At 35.6% G+C, this 24,729-nt stretch overlaps 1 protein-coding gene across 5 annotated transcripts; it reads right to left on the bottom strand.

Annotated features, from left to right (window-relative positions):
• Nucleotides 1–1,129: 1,129 nt before the first annotated feature.
• Nucleotides 1,130–24,152, bottom strand: LOC132257046 (protein Gawky). Of its 5 annotated transcripts, none has more exons than XM_059753739.1 (14): nt 23,778–24,152; nt 23,600–23,708; nt 17,457–18,252; nt 15,063–15,987; nt 14,372–14,865; nt 13,214–13,704; nt 12,564–13,011; nt 12,160–12,405; nt 11,876–12,054; nt 11,515–11,668; nt 10,690–10,886; nt 10,079–10,349; nt 9,068–9,380; nt 1,130–8,635 (listed from the first exon to the last, which is right to left on the bottom strand). In XM_059753739.1, the coding sequence occupies exons 3-14, from the start codon at nt 17,589–17,591 to the stop codon at nt 8,481–8,483; spliced, it is 4,008 nt and encodes a 1,335-aa protein (XP_059609722.1). In that variant the 5' UTR covers nt 17,592–18,252; nt 23,600–23,708; nt 23,778–24,152; the 3' UTR covers nt 1,130–8,480. The 5 variants fall into 5 exon arrangements, with proteins under 5 accessions (XP_059609722.1, XP_059609723.1, XP_059609725.1 ...); XM_059753740.1 differs by having other exon boundaries at nt 13,214–13,701; XM_059753742.1 differs by lacking the exon at nt 17,457–18,252.
• Nucleotides 24,153–24,729: the final 577 nt, after the last annotated feature.

Raw genomic sequence — 24,729 nt, 5'->3', positions numbered from 1 at the left:
ATTGCACGCAATTCGATTCGATATGCAAGAAAAACTTACCGACATTTCAACGTAGTGATATAAAGGCCTAAGTCAAAAAGCGCGCCATAATTAAATTAGATGGGCCTCATTAAGCAAACCACACGTCACAGATGATGATCTTCATGATGACATCACAGGTGGATATAACCTGTTTAAGTGCGTTCAAACACATATTCGGTGAATGGGTGATCACAATTGATTGGTTGGCAGTGGAGATGTAGACCGATAAAGGGTTAACTTAGAGTCCCATTCACTCCAATGTGAAAACAACAGGCTCCATAAGTGGGGTATCATTGGATAAGCTTTGATCTCAGCTACAAGATTGTAAAATTAAAAAAATGCAAGATGTTTTTCAGGTATCTCACTTTTAAATTTGGAAATAGGTTTTGCGACTAAAGCATCTCTACTGGTGAAGACCTTAGACCCTATCTAAACGTTGGTAGAAGAAAAAGAATACAGACAAGGTAGAACAGGACAAAATCTCAATTTTTCATCTTTATAAAAAAAAGGTGCAAAAATTATTTACTCGAAAAAATCACCCTAATTAAAAAAAATACATATTTAACGAGATACTGGATTTATGTGAAGAGTGGTCCATCCTCTGAATGATGGTGTGACCTGCAGTAGAGGGTTTGGTGCTTTCTCCTTCTTCTTCGACCTAGTAATTGCGCTAAAGGCGTTTTGTCTAATATGGGACTTGTTCATCATATACCGTGGCAATAATAATAATATATCCAAAAATATTAGAGATGAAAGATATGGTAATTGTTCTCATATTTGCCATTTCAAACTGAGCTCTAGCGTGATCCGGAACAACATTAAAACAACGTTTGTTATCCCATTGACGAGGATGATTTCTACCAATCTTCTCGATTGTGTCCACACTCTACCCTGGGACGCACATCACTCTACTTGCTATTATTCTAACTTCGAACAATTTTTGCACATACCACACTTTAAAACTCAATATTACTCTTTGTCGCTGAATTCGTAAAATAGTTTTTCTTCGCAAATAACGGAAGAGTAACAATAAAAACAAAAATTTCTTTAATTTAATTCATTCATTCATATACACTATATATTTTGATATGTATGAAAATCCTGGGTATTTTATTAAAATTTTATTTTCATCTCTTATTTTCTTTATAATCAGTAATTAATTACAGTTGCATTTTTTGTTGCTGAAGAACACCATGAGTATAATTCAAATACATTGATTATTTTCCGTTGCAAATTATATTCCGTTCACCTTATTATTTTATTTTATTTATTTTATTACTTTCTTATTTTCGTCTTGTTTTTGCAACTTAATATGTTTTAATTATTCCTGCACACATGTTGCTATAGTTATTATTCCTATCGCACTCTTTATTTTAAACACTATTGGCGAGATTTTATTACTTTTAATTTTTTGGCGAGACGGTGAGAGATTCGTTACTGCTAATGATTTATGACAGATCTCTCGTGCTACAAAATGTTATACTTCTGTGCTCACTTGTCTTCAGTTACATACATCTAAACAATGTTTTATAATCTAATTGAAATAGCTTCTGTTTCATGTCTGCCCTATTAATAGAGTTCTTCATTGTTAAGATCTAATCGACTTAATGTAGTCTAGTCAGTTTCTATCGTCTTCTATTTTTCCTTGCATGATTCTAATTCTATTTTCTAAGTGATAAAATATTAATTTTCATATCACGCACTTTCACTCAAGTCTATTGGTTATTTAGTTCTTGGTTGCTTTTGGATTAGTAAACATAAATCTCATCTTATCTAGATAAAATTATACCTCAAATCTTCGCATGACATTTAATTATATTGTTTCGACTGTCTAACATTTTTTCCATGTCCATAATTGTCTTAGTTTAGTAAAGTTAGTTGCCTTGTTGGCGGATTGACAGATCATCTTAACTGTGGCGATCACTGATTATTCGCCCAAACCCTGGAAAAGTCACAAATGTCAAGCTTAAACATAACAATAGATACAACTAGTTATTTATCTTCTTGTATACAATTAAAAAGCTATTTTCACGGTCACATTAGTTTCTACTCCTTGTTTTGCTTCTTTTTGTTCTACCACGTACATTTTTATTTCAAAACTACACCGATAACTAATTCTATTTTCAATATTTTACCATTTTTCTTTCAAATTTCTTACCTAGTCATCCTTATATTTTTTTTTATATATTAATATTTTTCTATAATAAATTCTACAACTTCATTTTGAGATGACTTACATACTCTTAATATTTAAATTCAAATAGCAGTCATAAGGTTTCTTTTTGTGTATTTTGTTTCACTTGTATCCTATTTTCACCGTGTTTCTTTATTTTTGAGGTTTTTCCCTCCTTCTGATTCCTTAAGCGCAAACGACTTATTGCCTAGTGCCCAGTGACATATATTTTTTGTATCTTGTGTTTTCATCGCTCCATTCTATTTCTCTGTGTTTTCCGCTACATGCCTATTATTTTATTTTCTTCATTTAATGAGTTATAGGAACAGAGAAGGCGCCTCACCATTGGTTTCACAATCATTATATAAACATATATTAGTGTTTGTGTGTGAGAGATATATAAATGCATTCATTATTTAATTCTGAGCCTATAGAAGAACGATACTCCTATATCTATTTATCATAAATCAGAAAAAGTGTGCAGTGATTGGAAGTAAAGCATAAGCGTTTAGAATCGTCTCATTTAAATCATGGTAATGTTATACATAGAATAAAAAGGGAAGAAATATAGAAGAAAAAAGAATAAAATTCTTTCATATAAAAAATGTCACGTTCTAAAATCGAAAAAAAATCCGGGTGGTTACATCAACTCAAAATTATCAAAAAAATTTGATCACAATGTTAAAAGTTAACTAAAAGAATAATTTAAGTAGAGAAAAGATGAAACTATTTCAAATATTTCAAAATTTAAACCAAAAATATATATATATTTTTTTTTAATTAATTTTGGTTACATTCGATGATATTATTGGACTAATTTTAAGAAGTCTGCAATATATTAAATTAGGAGTTTATTAATGTCCCGATTTGAATATTACAAAGAAATGGATCGTTATAATGTGAACCATTCAATACTATATAAAATTTTAGGAAATATTTTAGAAATTATCATAAGGATTATATTAAACAATAATAAACATTATTAATGTTATGATTAAAATTAAACAAGATACTGAATAATTTATATGCCCTTTTAAAAATACTATTACTGAATTTATAAGTGAGGCTTGAGAATTGGAACTATAAATTTTCACAGCCTTTGTATACATGACTATGTAACTTACCATAGCTTTCATCGACTTTTGACTGTCGATTTCCAATTCTCAAAGAGTTGTAGAAAAGATTCTTTTTTACATCATATACGTCATGCTTTCTAATAATGAATGATGCGATGATATGGAAGCAAAACAAGTAAAGATATTAATATTATAAAATCAAACTACACAAGACCCAAAAGAAAATTATTTCATAGAGTCGTTACTGCGTCTAAGAGTTAGTCTCAAAGAAAATAGACTTCGTTGCTGAATGCAACTAGCCAACATGGTGTGAAGGGCATCCTTGCGAAAAAAAAGTATTAAGTACGGCTTATGTAAGAATAGCTAAACATCGCTTAGCTTCCGACTTGTTTCATGGGTTCTCATAGTTCAATTTTTTTGAACTTCCCTATATATCGGCCAAATCGTTTAGTTCAAAAAACAAATTCTCATGATAGGTTTTACTGAACCATCTATCTTCCAAAGTGCAGAAATATTAATTACATGACTAGAAAAAAAGAACAGAATACAAATGATATGCGGAATAGTCTCACTTAAAAACTTAAGGTGTAGTAGTGATCAAGTGATTCACGATGTCTACTGAAATCTAGTCTCTTGTGTCGCGTAGAGCGAGTATATAGGCCAAAAATGAACCCAAGTTTATGTAAGTGAAGAATAAAGGTTACAGTTTGCTTAGTGTTTGAATGATTCTGGTTGCGATACTGACCAAAAATCTTTCGAAAATATTCTAAACCAATTTTCAAAGATAATAGCGAACTGATAAAACAATATTACGGTAGACGCTGTTACTCTATATTAGCTACACATTTTTCAATTGGCTCATTACGAATATTTCTTTAATCATAAACATTTCAAATACAAACAGAAAAAATTCCCGAAAAATTGAAATTTTTCATCGACTTTTTCGTGGAAAGATAGCCTTATTTGGGACACTGTCCGACTTGACACGTCATGTAAAGTTGCTATGAACATCGTTTTAGAGTTCTGTAAATGTATCTTAGAGCGCATATTTAGTTTTCTTAATCATTGTAAAATTCATTGAATACGTTATCGTATAATATTTTATCCAAATTCTATTTCTTTCATTATAACAAATAGAATTTTCACAATTATGTAAGGAAACATGAAGCAATTTGAAAGAACCTGCAGTAAAAAAAATTGAATTTTATATATCACTGGAAAATAAAAATAAATGCAAAATTTATTTAAATTTAATCGGTTCGTCTTTGTGTAGATTTTAGCCTTTTTTGTTAAATAATTTGGTCAGAAGGCTAAGTTTTAAACAGGTCAATATCAGAGTTAACAGAAACTTTGCAGGAAGCAATCGTTTTTCAACTTGTGCTTTGTGCAAAGTTCAGGTGATCCGAGAAGAAAATGATAAAAATGTTGACGGAGCTTAATGTTTACCTTTTACGCTAAAACTCGTTACGGAGTGTTCCGTTGCAGTTTAAGCGGACCAAAGAACAACCCCGGGGGATAAATGTACAAATTTGTATTATATTTTTATCGCAACCATATTGTATTAGCGCAAATCGAGGAAAACCAGAGACATAATGCAACTAACAGACGTTATCTACGTGCCTCAAAAGATAGTTTAAACTTGGTCTGTCACATCGTTCTTTTTTGTTAAGTACATTCTTTACTGAAGGCGATTAAAACATAAATACTCTGAGTAAATTAAAACATTTCTATGATACTCATCTCCTACTAAATTTCAATTTTAGGTTTTTTATGTGAATAAAAACATGTGAATAATGATTATATAAATAATATCTGACTACTAAAAAGGACTTGAAATACTATAAAGCTCCCGGCGAGTACATTGTTCTGATCAAGCTGGTGAAATAAGAGAGTTTAGAGCTATACAATTGCATTCATAAGCTCATCCGTTAGGTGTGGACTCACAAGAGGATGTCGAACGACTGGAATTTGGCCATGAATATACGAATAAACAAGAGTAATAAGAATAAAAGCGATAGAACTTTTATGGTGCTATTTAATAGGTTGATGTCGTTCGCCGCGAAGACGTTTTGAGAATACTAGGCGGATTTATGTGCTGATAGATCGAGTTGTTTAATGTGTGTCAGGCACGGGGGAAATACTGGGCATATTACCTAACGCAGCACAAGTTGTTTGTAGACTTCAAACAGGCGCATGACAAAAAAAGACAGAAGCAGACTGTGGGTGGCCTTTCAATATTTTGGAATTTAACCGCAACTGATGAGGTTGGTAAAAATGACGATATTTCAGTCGTAAAAATGCAGTGACAGCAGTATCGGTTATTTTGTTTGTACATTTTGATCTACGGCAGGGGAATGTATTGTCTCACGTCATGTTCAATCTCACCCTTGAACATGTAATGAGATCTTCCGAGAATAATCAACAAAAGTGCATGCAGTATAAGTAATTCTAAATTTTCACATATGTGAATGACTTTAATGTAATGGGTCACAAAGGGGTGGCGGACAATGTAACCTTAGTCAAATTGGCTGTCAAATCGAAAACCATGAGTTTTAAAGTCAAACAGCAGAAGACGAAATACATGGTGACCGATACAGTAGCACAGAATTTACACTAGAATGTCTTGGTTGATGATTCAAATTATCAGATCGACAAAAGTTTCAAATGTCTAGACTCAGCAGTAAAGAAAAGATAGGTAAAAAGATGTGTCGTTCGTGTTACAGGAAATTACAATGTGTAGAACTGTGTCGAGGCCCATTGTTAGTTGAAGTTGATTAGCAAGCGCTAACGGTCTTTAAGAGACCTATATTAACTCGGCTTTACGGCTGTCTATTGGATCCGAGAAATGCGGAATTTTCTCATAAGTATGAAACATCAGTGTGAGAAATCATCAAGGAGCATAACATAGTTAGCACCATTCAGAAGCGCCAAATCAGCTGGTCCGATCACATTCATAGTATGCCAGACAAAAGAAAGCCAAAAAATATTGAAATTTGATTAAAGGGCACCAGACTGAAAGAACAGTCCTGAACGACTTGGAGAGAAGTGGTGCACAAGGCGTTGGGACAACCGGGAGTGCTGCGGAGCTACAGAAGATTGGTGGAAGATCGCCAAAGAACGTGGCGTAAGACGCTCTGTCCCTCAATGACAATATGTGTGAACTTCTCAGCGTTTACTTGTAATTTGTAACGACACAGCTCAAATTTCTACTCCTCTCTACACCCTGTTGCTTACATTTCGTGCCTTAATGGGAGCGACACATAAATAAAGGAAACAAGTAAGAAACAATTCCACTAAAGTGTGTGTTTCTCTTAAAACCTTCGATATTAACAATTTTTACATCATGGAAGTTTACATTGTTGCTATCGAAAGGTTTAATTTCCTTGCACTATTCGGTGACCAAATATTTCCAAACAGTTGAACCTAAGATGGACTCGATAATACGATGGTAGTGTCGAGAGTTAGTAACTGAACCACTATATCTCATTCTCACATTCCTTTTCATATTGAAAAGGTAGTAGTAATGAAGATTGTGTATATTTATAAAGTACAAAAAGAGTAAAACGCGCTTCTTAAAGATGTGTGATAAATTAAAATTCTTACAAACTTATTAGTGAAATTATTGGGACAAATATTCTTGCTACAATTTTATCATGGGAAAAGTCGCCTAGTATTTTTTGTCCTAAACGATATTATTAAGAATTATTTACTAAGGTCCCATTTTAATAAAGTTAGATTCGCAGATAATATTTCAATTTAATAAATATGATAAGTCGTTAATTTTTATTATTTTTCTGGTATTAGTCATGGTTGGGAAGACAACGAATTGCGCACATCTCTTCCGTTATGTACTTATCATGATTCATGCTCCATTTAACCTGTACCTTCTATATGACATTTTTTCTTGTCATTCAATTATAAATGGGAGATCACAATTTTATTTCAGTTTTTACATATGAAAAGAGAATTAAACCGCGAAGTCAATAAACAAAAAATGATTCCACTTTCCACATGATTTTTCAAAATATAGCTAGGCTATATGTCGATCACTGTTTTCCATTGTTCTCGATTTAAGCCGCATAAATTTTTACATTTATCTCCATAATAGAGAATTGAGCTTCTTGTATGAACAATTAACTTGGTTTTGAATGATAAAAAAGTTTATATATATATATATATGTGTATATATATATATATATACATATATATAACCTTTCATATTGCGAATGTTTGACTTTTCTAAACGTTTTGTCTAGACTTCCATTCACATAATATTCATATTATTAATTGTTATAAAAATACTAAAGGAAATATTTTTTTCTCAATTTGTTTTTAAATCATAAAACTATATATACTTATTAAAGGTATGAATTTTTGCATTATTAGTTTGAAACATCAAAACGTCTTTTCATACTCCACAATTTCACCCATATGAATTACTTGTAATATTAGTATCTTCAGTGCACATTTTTTACACTAATTCTTTTTATTTTGTTTTCTTTCATTTCACCCTTAATTTTTTTTATAAATAAGAGACACAAATAAAAGGCTTTGGGGAGTTGGTTTTCAACCACACAGTTATCACATTAAGGCCAATGATTGTTTAGTCATTATTTGACTTCTTCCTCTACTGCACACAAAAATGCTTATGCTAGCTTAATTTACTTATTGATTCTTATTATCAATCTTACTCAAGATTTCTTCAGATGTTACACTCTTTCAATTATAATTTCCACGTCATAAGATAATATATTTAGCTTAAGTGTTCTATATTTAGTATGGATTCACCATACACTCTATTATCTCACATATCCTTTTAATTCAAATAATACTTTATTTTTTACAGACTTTATTGAAGTCTAAATTATTTAGTTTCTTTTTTATGACAAATATAATGTATATACATGCGAATAAGATATTTTAACTAACGATCATTTATATAAAGTTTCCTTTTGCTGTTTGTTACTAAATTTCTCGGTACTAAAAACTAAATATAGTTATAACTTTTTAAGTTCGCTTTACCATATCAAATAATTGAGAGTAACAAATATATAAAATAATACACACAATTTCCAGGAAGGACAAGACATGAAATGATGATCTTCTATTCACATCATTTATTTTTATATTATTCATATAAATTTGTTTTAAAAATATATACCTTAAATTTTCATGTTGATGGGCTATATTTACGCAGGTGCGATGTCAGCTCAGTTCAGTTCGCCGCCCAGAAGATTTTCGGGGAGGAATGAATTCAGGTTTGACGGTGTTCCCCGCTCAGTCCCAGTCTCAAGAGGTGTCCACAGATTGTTACCACCACTGCTCTGCGTCCACACTGACCCCGTGCCCCAAGTGTCATTGGGAGCTGCAAAGTGACAAAACAAGATATTTTAATACCCTTGTGGTAACAACAATTTTCAATGTTAGTCTGGACAAGCCTTTCCCGCCAAATCAACTACGAGCAAACCTAGATGACGTTACTTGGGGTAGTGCCCAGAGAACGGTATCGTCCATTTCGTCTCTGTTTACCGCGGAGTGAATATCGTTGTCAAATCTGAGTCAATAATATTGAGTGTAAAGTTAATCAAGTAATAATGAAATGATAAGTGTGAAAGGCTCATGACTTTCCCAATTACATCACGGGCTCTTCTGGATCGGCAGAGTAGCTGGGATCCCACTAATATCTTGTCTATACCTAAACCGGCTACAACACTGCTATTATGTTATGCTATACAATTTATATAAAAAGTATAGTTTATTCTATGCTGCCCTATGAATACGTAATAATTTCACACACCTGAATTTCTAGCGGTGGGAGGTTGATTGGTGGGACGCCAGACGCTGGTGCTGGCGGTTGTACCGGAAGTCTGTGAAGATGACGCTGCGGGCAGGGCTAAGTGTTGTAAGATATTTTGAACTTCGCTCTCACTCGGTGATTCGGCGCAGATCGTTGTGTTGCCCAGCACACAATTGTTTAGTGCTACTTGTGCTTTATGTGCCTCCTCACGGCTAGAATACTTGCATAGAGCAATGCTGTGGTTTAAATACATATGGAAATTTTGCAACGGACCATGTTGCATGCACAATGTCCTTAGCGTAGAACCGTCAATCTACCAAGATAGAGATAAAAATTCTAATAAGAAAGTCATCTTTTGACTAATATAGCTGAGATTTCAGTAATAAATCTAAAAGAACGTCATAAGCAAACTCCTAGTTGAGCTCATGGGAGAGCTTGGCTAAGCAAACTATTCTAAGTATGTTATCCTATATACGGACTGTAAAATATGTTGGAAAATACTGCGGTTAATAAGCTCAGTTGATCACATTTCAGCGCCTCAAATAAGAAAAAAAGAGAGCCTTCTGCCGTACCCTATATACAGGAATAGCAGGAAGAAAAAACTCATATATTACGGGGCATCCTATAAAAATTAAATCTCTAGCAGGATAAAACAGGAAACTTTAGCACAAATAAGGAAAGTTTTATGTCCGTTTTATGCATAAGAGCCTATTTAATTGAGCTTATTTGTGCTAGTCATTACTAATTGAGACATGGTCTCTAGCCAGATGTCACGAGTAACAATCGCAAAGTTTGTTCCACGAATTTGTAATAGTACTGGGGTTGGGTTAAGCGTATTTTTTAAAGCAAATTAAAGTTTGATTCGCACTAATTACGTCAATAGTTTTTTTTTAATGTTAGCCCCTTACGTTTGGTTAAAAAATAAGGTAGATTATCATTGATCGATGATGTGAGCGTATACAGATCTTAGCTTTCTAAACTGATATGAGAAAACACATATATTTTTCATACTTGTGGCGTAAGATTTTTGAGTAGAAGCCAAGTAGAATGACCCCAGTTATTGCTGGGCCAGTTTTGTTGACCAATTCCACGTGACAGCGAGCTCGGTACCCAACCGTTGGATGTAGTACTGCCTACAGTGCCTTTAGTAGCACCTAGACCTGGCGGAGGGCCACGTGAGGCTTTAGATACAGGTACACCCCATAGCTCACTAGTTGTTTGCGGTGGTTGTCCCATGTGATCGTTCCAACTATTGCTCTTCGTAGTTAATTTTGCAGTAGACCTATACATATAGATACTAAAATTAGTAAGAAAAATAACAAATAAAAACAATTATGCATGCAATATATATTTCTTCAACACATCATTTGGTTATTTGAAAATTTATGGTCATTAATCTATATTTCTGTTTATTTCAACCTTTGAGTCAATATTCTAACTTTTCCGACAGTTTTGAACTTATCAACACGGATCTATACACTGGGGGACTGGACATCTCATATTCAAAAAGTATGGTGACACTTGATGTATTAATATGAGGATGGCTGACAAATTTGTATCAAAGTATCACCCAGAACAAGAATAACAATCGAAAACTATTCTTTTTTAGTATAGGTACTCACGTGAAATTCTGCTGCGATGTTGAAGGGTGGAAACTCCATGTTGATGAAGATAGGCTAATTGGTTGCATATCTGTGGGTGACGTCTTACTGCTACCTGTAAATAAGTCGCTTTCTTTCGCTGTTATTGAAAGTGGAGACCTTGCTACACTTCCTGGAGTGATACTAGGGTCTTCTTCGATGGTCTTCATTTGGGTGCCCTATAAATATATTATTATTGAGCACATCCTTTTTAGAAGGTGGGATTTTTAATATGGTAAAATCATCAAATCCTAAATACTAAAAGCAATAAAATCTTAAAATTATGGGATCAAGCAATTTTGTTGACTCGTCATTTTTGAGTGAACACGTTCTGATTGATCTTAAGCCAATTTTGACCGGCTCTCTGACTGATTTGTTCACAAGGCTCATATACTACTCAAAATCATTCAATTTCCACTGATTTTGACTTTGACCTATAGCAGAACTTGGTCCTAAATAATGTGAGGAGTGGGTTAGAGGGCAACCTCTTTGGCCTCTTGCATTGTTGCAAAATTTGCAAAATTTTCCTTGCATTGTTAAGGTGACTTTAGTGATAAATATGTCGACTAAACTCTCTCCAGGTGCGTCTGCCTAGAGGTGAGCAAATGAATGAGTGAGAAATAAGACAAGTTAAAATAAGCACACTATGGAAGTCATACATATTAGGACGAATCAGCTCAAAACTAGTTTAACGATGGAAATGCGAGTTTAAACATATGAATCCATAATTCTTTACTTTTGTTTTACGAGAAGAGCCTAAAATAATACTAAGGCATTACTAAATTAATACAGAACCTTGAAACTTACTTTCCATGGCTTTCCCGGTTCAAATTCGGGCACGAGATCAGTAAAGGCGGCCGACGGTGAGGTTTGGCCCGTTGACCAATCTTTCGAATTTTCTGTCTCGATTGCACCTCCGTCTGGCCAGCCATCATTTACGTTGCGACCAGTTGACCAAGTACTGGAATAAAAACAAAAACATTAGAAGAGACTTGCGAGCACATGCTTTCTTTGTTACTCGTGAAATAAGGCCCAACTAACGCAGGTCGATCTGATGAAATCGATGACAAAAATATACATATATTTATCAAGGAAAGGTTCCACCAAAGAGCTGTGTTTTCATTAACAGCACTGAATTAAATCTATTAAGCAAATTCAAATAACCCACCCATCGCCTTGAAGCCCAAGGCTGCTCATAGTAGAACTTGCGGTCGACATTGTTGGCTTGGATGTAGTTCCTGGAGCACGTGAAAAATCAGTTGCATCACTTTCCTTCTCCAGTGCACCCAATTTCCATTGGTTAAGACGGCTTTGCTGTGTCATTGTGGCTTGATATGGTTGCGGATCCTAATATAAGAAGAAAATTGTGTGACAAAATTTTTGCTTCCAGATCTGATTAATTAGAATTTTAAATGTTCATATCCGTATGAAAATTATTTTTCTGGTACTAACCTTATTAAGAGTTATTTCAGAAAAATTTCCCTGTAGTGATACAATTGGATCATGTGGTGTCCTTAATACAAAGTCACCGGCATTGGCATGAGAACTTTGTTGCTGTTTCACGTAAATTGCTTGCTGTGCCGTAATTTGATTTTGTAGATTTGATATTTGTTGCTTCAGTTTTGTTACAGCTACACTATGCTGTAAACCATTCATACCACTACGCGACGTCATGTTTGATTGGGTCAGCTGAAGTTGCTATAACAAAACATAATTGAATTATAAGCAATGTAAATAACTGGAATGACGATATACTACTGAAGTATTCCAAAAATCCCACCCATTGTAGGTAACATTTTCCGATACACTTAACTAAACAAATTACATAAACAAACTTACTCTACATGAGAGTTTACCTTGATATTGTTCAGTAGCTGATTAAGTAACAGTAGTGTTTGGGGGGCAAGCGGCTGATTCAAAATCTGATGATTTAGGTACCCCGCTTGCACTGCCATCTGAATTTGCTGAACGAGCATACGTAACTGTTGAGTGGACGGTTGTCCGCTACTTTGCGGTGGAGGTGGTTGTGTCTGCGCAAAGGAAGCACCGTTTCCTGGAGGTGGTGGATTTGTATGACTGCCTTGTAAATATTTCTGCACTTGAAGCGGTTGAATAGATGACATATTGTTAAGGATGGCAGCTGACGTTGGTGGAAATTGCATAGTGGCCTGGTTGGTAGGAAACCGACCCGGAAAAGTTGGATCAAAGGAGCCGCTGTGCTCATCATGACGACGCCACGGTTCTACAGCACCCCGTTGTTGATTTAGCATTTCTAGTGCCTCATCCACATTCATGTTCGTCACCCTTTACAGAATGGTGGTATGTTATTAGAAAATTAAATTTCACAATTTTGAAACATATAAGCTAAATAAGTATAAGTATTTATTTCCTGTCTTATCATGATATTTTGTGTATTTAGTTAAGTTTTCTGTATATTTTATTAATATTGATTGAAACATACCAAAAATAAATACGACAAATTTATCTTTCATAAGATCAAACCCACCTGAGGGCAACTTCTGCTTCCTCTTTCTTAAATCCCATTTCTTGGAGAATGCGCAATTGTTTGCTATTTCGCATGAGATCGACCTGTGCAGTGGATATTTTAGAAGTTGTCTTCGCTGCGTTCCATTCTATTTCGCCCTCTGGCCACATATTAGGCTTGTTTTTTTGCCAAGAATCTCCACCCCATGCTCCAGCCTGTGTTGGAGTTTTTTCATCCCATGCAGTATTACCCTCATCCCATGATCCGTTTCGCCACATTATGCTCTCTTTAGTAACGCGTTGTCCTAAAGCAGCACTGGCACTCGGCCTCACCATTGCATTACCGCGTATATCTGCTGCTTCTTTCCAATGCGATACACCAGGAAGTCTTGTTGCGCCTTGTTGACCCCATAAAGATGTACCGTCATCAAAATTACCTACAGCTCGTCTCTGCGCTGGAGGAGAAGGCTCTTCCCAACCTGATGGTTTTACAGTTGACAGGGTCATATCCTGCTACAAATAAAAAAAAGAATAAATGGGTCATTTGTCACCATTTTTAACCTCAAATATTGGTAAGATATCTATTTTGTATGGGAGTATTTTTATGTATAGGATTTCCTATAAATTCAAAAATTGGATCAAATTTTCAAATCGGCGTTGTAAGAAACCAAGGGTGTCCGAGAATCTATGGATTTTTGAGCAAGTTATCAAAATTAATTGGAATTAGAATTATGTTTAATTGAATTGAATTAAGTTCTCATAAAGTACAATCAGAGCAATAACATTGGAAATGTCATGTGGATATAATAAGTGAATTTGTTTGACTGAAGTTCAGCCTCTAATCTGAAGACTTTCATGTAGTTTCGTAATAAAATAGTTAGCGTGCCAATTCCTAAATTAGTAATTCAACAGGTATATTCCTTTCAATCGTATATTTCTGTATGAAACTTGCCGAATGTATTTCTATTCTTCATCTATTGTTTGAATTTTACTCCTCAATGTCTTTTACTTGTCTTTAACTGATAAAAAAGAAAATTATTTAATTTCAAAGCTTAACACAATGAAGGCTTTTTCAACTTCCTTTGACTTAATTTCTTTATCTTATTGGGATAGGATAAATTACATTCTGAGAGATATGATCTCTGTAGAAGTCCTTGGTAGGAGTCTTAGATTGCCTTACCTTTGGTGGTACCGCCGCTCCTACAGTCCATTGTGCTGCTCCTTGACTCTGTGGAACCATCTTATTGTGAGGCATATGAACTTGTACTGCAGCAGCTGCAGCAGCCGCAGCTGTTGCCATAGCGTGATGTTGACCCCACATCTCCGATGCTCCATTAAGTCGTCCGCTTATCCCTCGTGGGTCACCACGCATGTCACGAATCTGTTCGCGAGGGTCTATGATACGTAAATCACGTGGATCGGCGCTGTTAGCACGTATCTCTCGTGGGTCAACCGATAATTGTGCACCACGCATTTCACGAGGATCTTGCCATGTACCAGCTGCTCCGCTATTCCAATCACCCTCTTTTTTCGGGACACACCCTGCTGCAGATTGCTGCCACATGCCACCACTAGAGCCACTGGTTGCCGCGCTACCCCATTGGGGTGTCGCTGATGCTACGGCGGATGTGCCTGTCCACACATTGCCGCCCTCCGCCGCATCGTCGTCTTCGCCTAAAAAGAAATGATGAGTATTGTTTAATATCTGAGTATTCCAGTGAATACGTCGTGTTGAGAATTCGACCGTGCTCGTTGACTTTGCTCGCAAAAGTGTTTATTAGAAGACAATGCTTAATTAGGTAATTACATATAGTAAGTATATATACTTTAGCATTATCATACTAAGGTCCATATATTTCAATAGTACTTACCCCATGTACCGCCGAGGTTTGTAGATGGCGTATGTCCCCAGGGAGTTTTAGTAACGGGCTGTGGAGCCGGCTGGCCACCATTTCGTAGATTAGCTTCCCAAAGATCCGTACCATTATTCACAGCTGTCTTCCATGCAGGTGGAGTTGATACCGTTGGCGTGGTTTCGACTTTAGATGTTCCAGGCTCTGGGGATGTGGGTACATCCCAATGCGTATCTTGATTTACATGCTGACATCCCCAGCCATCCTGTGCAAACAGCGCTTCTCGCATCGTATTTAGTTGTTCCAATTGATTTTTTGGCGCTTTTCCGGTTGCCGTTGCACTCCATGTGACATGGGATGGTACGGAGGGTGAAGCTGTGATGGCATTCGCAGCACTAGCACTGGTTGAGGCACTCGTAACTGCAGCAGAAGGGCTTCCCCAGCCGCTAGCGTTAATCGCACCCTCGCCGCCACCACACAGACGTAAGTGCCTAATAGGCAAATGTCTCTCACGTGCCACCCAGGCACACAATCGATCGTAGGGCACATAGTCTGGAATGTCTGATGTAGCACCATTGTCTTGTCTACTACATGATGCTATAACTTTCGGCCGGCACTCGAACAGGTTGCCAAATGCATTCTTTATAGCGTTATGGCAATGATCATAGCAAATTTTACATATATATATGTAACCATCAATATATGCTATATAACTCCACATCATATATGTACTAGCTAAATTGTCATATAAAGATGTAACCACAAAATTTGGAAGTGCACAACTACTCCTTGGTCGTCTAGCCAATACCTTTGTGCACATAACTGCAGTCATATTTCCAATCCAGGTGTGAAATAAAATGCTACCCATGTTGCAGAAAAAACCAATGGAAGAACCGTCATCGATTAGGATAAGTGTAAATTTGTGATGTCTCGCCACAAAGCCCTGTAAGGACAATAACAGAGAGAAATAAAAAAAAATTCATTGAAAGTATGACAAACCACAAAAAAATTACTATATTTTATATACACACGGGCATCAACAGAGGTAACACCGTGGTATACTGTTAGTCTGAATATTACTGTATAGAACTATTCTGATTTTTTGTGCGTTTCGCATGGACGGAATTATTTTTAGCGACCACTCTTTCACGTTAAATGTAAATGTATTTCTACACTCATTTAACGGAATTTCTCCAACCAGAGTTGATAAACCTTCTTTTCTGCACCTGAAAGTAAAATATCGTTGGTATAGCTAAGCCGCAGAAATAAAATAATTCTACTTGCAAAATAATATTTTTTAGTCCCATCGCTTTTTATAAAATTCCTGATGCGGGCGCACATAATTTGGAGGTTAGATTTTCTATTTTAGGCGTGAGTCCATCTCCGCAGAATTGGAGAATTTGCATTTTACGATCTCTGTTCAAATTTTCAAATGAATATCGGAAAGTACTTCCAGTTGCCGCCGCAAAAGTCGCATTACCATTTTTGGTTGGACATCGCGAATTTCTACTAGGAGCGCGCGCCGTGATGGTTATTTTTGACATGTCACCCAATATCCCATGTCAAATATTGTGAAAAATCGAGTAAACAACAGTGTAAATTTGCAGAAATAGGATAGTCATTGGCTTAATTGACCAGGTAAGCCATCCTCAAATGTAAGACCTTAGTTCTCAAACATTTGATGATGGTACACTGAAAAAAAAGTGTAATTATTCCCATAAGACCTTTTAATGAAAGCGTCTGTATAGTAATCATTCCATCTATATGGTAAAAGAAACTGTAATTAGGGAATTATCCGCGATAAATCCCATATTCTTCTATCGTTAAAATTTATATGGAGATACCTTCTGTATTTATGGGGCATCAAGAGCTTCCCTCTGATTTGCCATAACGGTATAGTGACCATTCCCACAAAGACATGAGAAATATTTCCATCCCTATTGTAACTATTATTTCACAATATGACGGGAAAAAAACAACAAAAAATGTAGACAAATTTAAAATACACGAATGAGAATATTGTGTAATATACGTAGAACTTTGAAGAAAATATAGTGATTTTCTAATACTATACTTACAAAAAGTCGTGGTAAAAATTTTATTTATATTGACCATTGTAAATTAAACTTTATCCCCTCAACGCACAAGCTACCAATATTTATAGCAAATAAAAATCTCTATAGGGAAAGAACGACTTTGCTATGCAAGTTAGTTTGCCAATAACAAGCCTTGCTGTAGCGAACTTAGTGGTCTAAAACAATGATGAACTTTAAGACATTTTACACGAATTACTATATAATTTTAGAACAAGGTAGTTATTATTATTTATTAATTATGTACTTATTCACAAAAAATGCTTTCAAATATAATGATTGAATATTACGAGATATCAATATTATGCTAGAATCTCACCTTAAAGGACGGATCTGGTCCCATTCTTGTCATCATGCCTACTTTAATTGCATTAAAACTAACGTTGAATATCACAGAATCGTCTCGTACATCGACGACAGATGTCTCCACTGAATCTCCTTTTTTGGTCTTCATTGTTTCGAATATTGATACATTTATATACGATCGATTATTTCATTTGACCACTTGTTTTTTTTTTTAGTTTGTCTCCGGCAACAAAAATCACGTTGGTATTCGATAACTACTCTTGTTTTCACCTAACTTCTTTCTGATTTTTTTTCTTATTATTTTGTGCTTTTTTTACACAATTAACTCACAAAATATTCTTAGTTGGTATTATAATAATTTTGTTCAATATTCTTTGTTTTGTTTTTCCTCTAACGAATATTATCACCGTCAATTTTATGTTTTTCTTTTTTAGAAATACTACAAGTATTATACATTTACTTTAAATTCATATTCATAAATACCTAAAATATTGAAATTACCGTAATTAGACTTTTGTATTTAATTCCGGAGTTTTACCTTCTGTATGTTAGAGAACATTCATATTCTGCGCATGAATGAGGTATCATACAAAGATCTAATATGTCAAATATTAGTCACACATTGATTTTAAAATATTTTTATTATTTATTATCTGATTTACTCAAGTATATAAGGTCTCTAAATAGTTCACATATTCTAAAATTTTTATTTCTATGCTTTTAGTAATTGTTATGGAAAAAGGTTCATAGTTTTATTATTACTTTTGGTTAGATAAAGTATTATTTTCTAATAAAAGTATGTTAATATCCTGTAAATACAAAACAGAAGTTTATATTAGTAATATATTTAGGAAAGTATGATGAAAATATTTGATGGCTGGGTAACAAAACTTTGGAAACTTAAGATGCCTACATTGTGTAGGTGAAGAGTAAATTCAAAGATAAAAATGTCTGAAGATGAATATCGGTGATCATATTCAGATCCTTGGACAGTACCTAAAGAAGTCACATTAAGTTGTAAGTTTTTAGAATTCGCAAACTCAAATCATGACAAATTTTCACTGAATCTAAACCTGAAATCCATTTGACAATAATTACGACTATGAACTAGTCGCTTTGCATTTAATCCACTTTTTTTTTAGCACTGTTCTGGAGGACGAGGAAGAGGAAATTCTCTGCCTATAGTGCGCTCGCTCTCCCTATCAAAAGGTCGCGTACAACTTGTAGATCGAATTCCCTATATCAACCGGCAAAACATCCAGCCCTGCCCAATTGGTATCCCTCGAGATTGTGTGGCGGGAATGCCACTGTCTAATGCAGCCTTCTCCTTCTGACGTGATCTTCGCTGTTAGCATTAGACACCAGAGGCAGCACTGAGGGTAACGCGCGAAATACGCGGGAGTCAGTCTCTTTGTGACCGTAAGGTGAGAAGTGCAGTGCCTGTAGAATCAGTGGATGCAGCGAAGTGGGGTGGCAGAAGGAGTTTGCGACATGCATGCCATCCCCACAGGAAATTAGACCTACAAACTCATCCGATAATCTTATGCGACTAGGGAGAGCATCACCTAGCGCACTATCGCATGCAAATCTCATTTGAGCAATGCAGTGAGATAAGCGGGTGTTGACCGGAGAAAAAGTGTGTCAAGTTCAGGCCCACTTTCGGCATAGTTACACTTGAGCTGGTGATCTTGAACAGTGCAGAAGTCAATTTTATTTCGTCCAGTATTTCATATTCAGTGTCTTTAATTGAGTTCAGGGGTAAGTGGGGCAGTGTTAGAGCGAAAATGTCGTTGCAATTTTATAATTTTTTCTTGAAAAATCGGCTAAATATATAGTAATAATCACAACGCTCAAATAAACTCTCGTCTTTAGAACTTCAGAAAATGCCTTTCATTGGGCATTAAAACTGATGGTTTTTCCTCTAAAAAAGAATGAAATTAATATTGTAATTTTTTATACTGCCCCCGACGGTGGGGTTTCGTGTCGCTGTGAGGCAGTATGCACTTTTATTTACAATAAATTCCATTGTGGAATTGTTAAATCGCGAGCAAATTTTCACTTTGGTTTCTAATTTACACACTGATACTGTTTAATTCCCTAAAAATCGCCTTTAAAGTACTATTTTCGCGACTTTTCTAGACCCTTGCACGAAATGTCAAAATTTCTGAGTAAGAAGCAAGTTGCCCGTCATGTTTCATGTATTATAACGCTACCAAGGCGTCAGTAGTGGCAACTTGACCCGCCGCGAAAGTTTCGCTCAAAATGTTTCTCTCGAAATTTCTGCTCTAATCAGTAATTTTTGTGTGCATTTCCTCACTTTTCAACGAAGAAGTCGATTAACATGATAAAGCAATATAACACAGAGCAAAATTTTATGAAAAAATTTCAATATTTTCCATAAGAAAATTTCGAGCGCCAAGCAAAAGTGAGGTTGTGTCAGACTGTCAGAGCGCACTGTTGTCAGTCTGTAGTAAGACGAAACTGACCCGCAAAGGATTCTATATCTGCCCCCTGGGTAGTGTTTGTGCATTTTCCACCACCTACTGAAAGGGCCGTGTCCAGGAGGAAAAGTTCGCACATATTTAGTATCGCTACTTAACCCTCAAAAGCCCGTAATAAAGTGTCACGCGAATGGTGGCTTTTTTATTAGAAAAAACACACAATCAATTTGGCAGCAAAATTCTCGTTTGTGAGTGATTTTCAAATTTTACTTATTTTATCTAAACAGTAAAGGCTATCCTGTGCAAATTTTCGTCAATTGTAGACCTAAAGGACTACAATTATTGTGTGAAGGATAGCAATTGATTCATGTGAAAAAAGAAACTGCTCGTTTACCCCTAAGTTTTTAGAGGCGCATAAGTTATTATAAGAAGTAAGGCTGTGCAAGGAGGATACAATAAGTGAGGAAAAATACATTCAGGCAAAATTAAGGGAATAATAAATCAGGTGTTTGAGTGACTTGTGTGAGGAAGCCTGAGGACGCCGTGTTTTCCTGCTAACATTCCGAGGAGACAAGTGAGTGGAGTTGCCAGCAATCCGATGGCTGAGGGGAGAATTTTTTTTTTAATCCTTGGTACGCTGAGGAAGCGCTGAAGGGGCTGCATATAATTCCTTTTTCCTCACGTCAAGGTGTGTAGATTAATTGCCGAGTATTGCCGGGGCGATTCGTGGATCATTTGCTTTGCCTCTATAAGGAATTTATTCTTTCATATCAATGTTGGTGACCATAAGCGCACACACTCAAATTCTTGTACACCCTCATTAAACTATCATCAACAATTGGGTGCTGGGTCAATAAAACGAATTAGTTTTTAATCGCAGCGATCGAAACGTATTCCTCCCGAACCAAGATCGTGGTTAGCCTTCCCCTCCTCCTCCCCTTACGGTGTCGTTAAATATCGCATGACTACGTATGCGGTGGATTGACGCTCTGAGACTATTTTATTATTCTATTGTAAAAACTATATGTGAAATGTCAATTTATATTGTCTTTATCTGAGGGCAAATTATGCACCACATGAACGTCTCCACATGAATATCGATGTGGAAGTAATCAACATCTATCTTCATGTGAGTGATTTTCTGCGGCGGTGAATTGCGGCGAAATTAGACATAACCTCATTCTCCGTGCGAAAAGTGTACAAAAACAGTGGGAAATTGCGCGAAAAGCGTCTGAAGAGGATATCAACTATATGACTTGTTCATGTCGATCGGTCCTCATGAACGTACATGTGGTGCATAATCGGCCTTCTGATCTCAGTTTGTAAATTAAATCAGAACATTGTAACATGAGGAAGGAGTGTGTGTACAAATAAATTATTATTATTTTTTCCCAAAATGCATATTTCACGTAATTTTTGCCCAGTAATATAACAGTAAACGATTCTATTTTTTCAGCCAGACATACAAATTCGCTAATTTTGTGTGGCAATGCATTAAAAGGAAAGATTCCCCCAGCAATGTGCGAAAGAATTTCATGTTCTACTCTCGTTACTATGTATCCCCGAACCCTGGCTAAATTCCTCATAATGTAGAAAGAGATAAAATATCCTTTGGCATATTGGTGTTCGACGATGTACGGAAAACGGCCAATTAGCTGAAACTCAATTTTTCCAAGCACGACGTTTCGGAGATATATTTTCCTCCTTCCTCAGACGTATGGGTTTTTTTGGGGAAAAACTGGTCAGAAAATAAAAAAAAAATCACCACCTAACTCGATCACTTCAACAAGCTGCATCTTCCGCATCTCCCAATCAAATTATCATCAGTTCTTACAAAAATAGAAAGAAATAAGGATAAAAAAGAAAATGCAGTTAATGAGCCAAAAAGTTTGAGTGTCGCCTCTTGACGTCTCTAGAAAATTCATAACAGAGAATTACTCCGTTAATCAAAAGCAAGCTGCGGAAGATATGGGTCTGCAATTCAGACACAACGAGACCCGACTTAATATTCGAAGACCTAACGAAAAAACCAGGTGAGAGTACTTTGAGCATACAAGACACGAACTCAACAGTACATGATTTGAAAAAGAAAATTGTGTCAACCAGGCTTAGCAAAAAGTGATTGTACTGGACATATGAAGAGATTGGAAATAAATATAATGCACTTATTAATACAAGAAATTGCTGGTCATAAATTACATGCGAAGAAACTGGCCAGCCTAGCCAATCCGTAACGGTTTAATTGACACAAATTCCACGCTCAAAAAGTACATTTAGACATATAAAAAAAATCGACTTTATTTATATTCTAACCATATCTTTTTGATCGATAGATGTCTCTGCTGGCACCCGTTTACTGCGCATAGATTTAACATATTGTAATATAACAGCGGGTCTAGTATCCAGATTTGAAAGAAGAAGTATATCAACAAATCTCTCCAAAATTTCCACAAAATAAAGAAGCTAAGAACCTAATTTTTTATTTAAAAGCCCACATTTGGATCCCCAAAGACAACATATGTGTTGTCGTCCTGACGGAAATCGTGTAAGTTCTCGTAAAAAATGCTGTATTTAAATTCTGGTATCATTTCGATATAATGGCAACCATTCGGGACATTCCTAGGATGTGAAAGTGCTGGTGCTCTGTTATCAATAGTTACAGAAACTACACACGATTTTCATTGACTGCTTTTACACAGTTTTTCTCTTTTTTAAATTGAATTTCCTACTTCATTGCTAACAATATAAAAGTGGAATCTGTAACAAATAATGAAACTATAATAACTTATGTTTTAAATATTATTAACAGACGAGGTCAAACAACTGATCTTCATGAAATAAGTAATAAAATAGCAAAGCGGAAATGTGTGAAGACGAAACGATTAGCTAGTTCAAATACTCCCGACAAAAGAATGCAGCCATTCGTGCCACTCCAAGGACGGAATTATGCAAAAATAACTTATTATTATGAAAGACCTGATGAAGAGAAATCCGCACAGATCTCTTTATCCCTTAATCGTATATCCTTCCAAAAAGTGTCTTGGCATTCACTTGGACGAGCGACTTACATAGAAAAGTCATATTGAGTCTTGAATGTGAAACAGAAAATCTATCAACATATCTCCTGCTCTAGCCCCAAACCTGTGTTCCAGTAGGAGCTACTGACACCATAAACATGTCAAAACTCTTGACTTTCTTGTAAATTTTGTAATCCCAGTAGTGACTACATTAGTTATTCATTCTAGCCTAAACTCATGCGATGTTTTCTATCTGATTACTTTTAATGAATGTCACCGGACAAATTATAAATAAACATGCGAAACGGCGATACAAAAAAATCTTTAAAATTTACCAGAAATTAATTATGTGGCATTTGTATTATTATAGAATAATATTGTAAACATCATATTGTAGAAAATATAGGGCAAAATGAGAGGTACAAAATTGATTAATACGACAAGTTTTATATTCGCGATGCAAATCACTCTAATGAAAAATCAGACTAAAATGGCTCTTGGCATAGGGGTAATCCATGAACCAAGGAATCCCTTATGGGTATATCGATCCATGTACTTTTTCTGGAATATGAGATTTATCAAACTGAAGTGACAAATTCGAATTTTTAAATCAATTTTGCACCACACTGATGTAGCTTGCGATGGCGTTTTATTATAATAAAAATCTTAGATGGTCTGAATAAAATATTCTGACTTACACTTTAGACGCTGCTTGTGACACTAAGTTTGCATTTGTTAGATATCTATAATCTTGCATTTCAGTTAAACGAGCACGGTAAAATGTCCATTGTCGCTGCGTAAGAAATCCTACGAAGAGAAGAAAGAGTATGTATGTGTTTATTATTTGTGGACTAGCATGCAGAAAATTATTCTCACCAAGTCACCGATGGAAATAGAATTTAGTTTTGCTCCATATACAACATTCTCATATATTAGCGACATTTACGATCTACCACACCTGCTCCTAAAACAAATGTCACAGAATCACAAAAGTTTCTAATCACTTGAATGTAGCGCCCTAGTGGGTTCATGTAGGAGATTTTTTGCCTCCCATAAATTAGGCGCCCCATGTACTAGCGTGGTCCACCTAAATATGAGTGCCTTTACGCCACAGCACACTTATCACGTCGATCCCGAGATAGTTGTATTCCTTATGAAGTTCCACTACCGTGGCAGCATCAGACTTTTGCTCATAAGTTACGCCACTCAACACCACACACCAGTCTTTTCCACTGAAATCTCGACGCCATTTTGTCAATGTGTCAAATGTCATTGCTCACCCGGTATCACACGTCTCAAGACAATTACTAAATTTTCTTCAGATACATTCGACATATCAATTAGAAAATTGCGGATTGTTCACTAAATCTTATATTATATATTTATATCTATTTCTACTCGTTGTTCATATCTGGAATATCATTAAATAAATCTTTCCCATGGAATAGAGCCTTTACACACATGGACTAATGCGAGATGAAATTTAGTCAGTTCATATCCAAATTCAGTTCCATACACACTACGAAGATTATCCTCGTTCACATATTCACGCACAAAACACGATTTTAACGCGTTTTTACGCCAATTAGGAGGATATTAGAAGAAAAATTGGTCACGCCGTGATTGCAATAGTGAGTGCAGGTGCGTGAATACTCGGATGTGATATTACGGGCCTTGGGCGGCTGTGGCTTAGTGGTCAACGCGCTTGACTCTCGATGCTACAGTCGTGTGTTCGAATCCCACCGCTTGCAAATGTTCGAACACAGCAGAGCGCAAAAATAAGCCTTTTAATGGCAAATTATAGCAGCCAAAATGGGTTGCTGTTGAA

This window comes from Phlebotomus argentipes, unplaced genomic scaffold, assembly GCF_947086385.1.
Source record: "Phlebotomus argentipes unplaced genomic scaffold, Phlebotomus argentipes genome assembly contig_75, whole genome shotgun sequence".
In the NCBI taxonomy this organism is placed as follows: Eukaryota; Metazoa; Arthropoda; class Insecta; order Diptera; family Psychodidae; genus Phlebotomus; species Phlebotomus argentipes.
The sequence above is the reverse complement of the archived record's forward strand: the minus strand, read 5'-3'. Positions and strand labels throughout refer to the sequence as shown.